Below are 1745 nucleotides of genomic sequence, written 5' to 3' on the forward strand. Positions count from 1 at the left end.
ATGTGCCCTCCAGTCAGCAAGCGGTATGTGGCGGAGGGCCTGTCCTACCTCTATGTGTCCTGGTTGTACCAGCTTCAACATGGCAGCCAGATAAGGCTCTGCTTCGCTTGTTTCAAGGTTGCCTTTCTGGACTTTAAACGGATGCTGGAGTCAGAAGACTGGGAAGATGAAGACTGGGACTCTGAGCTGATGGACGATTCCGAGGTGTGGTCTGAGCAGGGGTCATCCCCGGGGATGGGGCCAAGCTGGGGGCAGGGCCAAGGGCAGCCTGCACAGGGCGGGGCTGTGGGCTGGGGGTCAGGCACCCTGGCATCAGGCCCTGTGGAGTCAGAAGATGTGGGCTTGCACAATCACACTGTGCCCACCGAGCTGCAGCCTCAGGATGCGGTACCTTTGGGCCTGGGTGCTGAAGATGCTGACTGGACCCAGGGCCTTCCCTGGAGACTTGAGGGACTCCCTACCTGCTCCCACTGGCCAAGCCCCCTTCCTCCATGGCGGGGGTTTTTCAAAGTGGACCTGCCCCTGGGGGAGCCCATGGTACTGGAGCTGGGCACCACCCAAAACACGGACCCTGCTGAGACTAAGGCCTGGTTACTGGACCTGCAGGTCCTCTCCCTGGTGGGCTGCTGTGATGTCATCTACCTCCAGAAGATGAAGCCAAGAAGGGCCTGGAGGACCCCAGGCCAGTGTTGGAAACTGCTGCTGGAGCCTGATGAGTGGTGGGTGGTGAGACTCCAAGATGTACCCCAGATGCAAGACCTGCACCACTGGAATCTAAGCATTCTGGAATCCTCGTCTTTGGAGCAGAATGTAGATCTTTTACCTGCGGACTCGGTCCTGCTTAAGAGGGGACTCACCATCCTCTCTTTTTCACCCTGGGCCATGAGGGAGGCAGCGGAGGGGGACTCAGCCTCTAGGCCACAGTCCTCCGCCCAAGGAGGGGATTCCAGCCCCAGTGGGCCCAGAATGCCTGGGGAGAACCTGGCTGCTGTGGGAGCCTTGGCCCTGGGAGAGCTGCCACATTTCCAGCCCCTCAACCCAGGGTCCCAGGACTGAGGGACTGAGGTCCATGTGGTCACCATTGTCCTGGCTTCCCTAGGACACCAGAGGCTGGGAAGGACTGACCTCTCCACAACAGCCCCAGTAGCCATTAACAATGAATGAGGTCTTGGGCCTGGAGAGAAACAATGATGAGTGGCCCAGAGACTGAGAAATGGGGCTCACTGCAGCATCAGGAAAAAGGGACACAAATACCTATAACTGGGAGGGAAGTTCTCTGTCAGATGTCATGGAGTTAGGAATCTGAGCTATTTGGGATGTGCTGGGTGAAAGGATGCTGTGTGATGTGTGAAGAAGGGAACAGGCAATCGATCTATGTAACAGCCCTACCCTGGGGAGGGATGTCTGAAGTGTAACTCCTGGGAAAATGGTGGTAGAGTCGGGACCACAGGGATATGTGCTTATCTTTACTCAGTGGGCTCCACAGGACCCGGTTATCAGCACTGAGGACTCTGCAGTGTGAGAGACCTTGTTTCAAAGACTGGCTATTTTATGTGGTTTGGCTATTTAGTTTCTGTCTCTTTGTGTGTCAGTTTAAAGGAAATAAAGTCATCAAGTTTGCAACAAGGTGTGGTTCAGAGCTCTTCTGCAGAAAATCTTTGTTGCTTCTCCTTGTCTTGTCCCTCTCAGGGACAAATCAATCCTAGCAACTCCTACTTCATGAGGCACAGTTGTCCAGGATGGCT

General features: G+C 55.4%; 1 protein-coding gene across 1 annotated transcript; it reads left to right on the forward strand.

Annotated features, from left to right (window-relative positions):
* LOC138083678 (testis-expressed protein 19.2-like) lies at positions 1 to 1056 on the forward strand. The gene has a single exon (XM_068977501.1). The coding sequence runs from the start codon at positions 1 to 3 to the stop codon at positions 1054 to 1056; it is 1056 nt and encodes a 351-aa protein (XP_068833602.1).
* The last annotated feature ends 689 nt before the right edge of the window (positions 1057 to 1745 follow it).

The sequence above is a fragment of the Capricornis sumatraensis genome, chromosome 8 (genome assembly GCF_032405125.1).
Source record: "Capricornis sumatraensis isolate serow.1 chromosome 8, serow.2, whole genome shotgun sequence".
NCBI classification, from domain to species: Eukaryota; Metazoa; Chordata; class Mammalia; order Artiodactyla; family Bovidae; genus Capricornis; species Capricornis sumatraensis.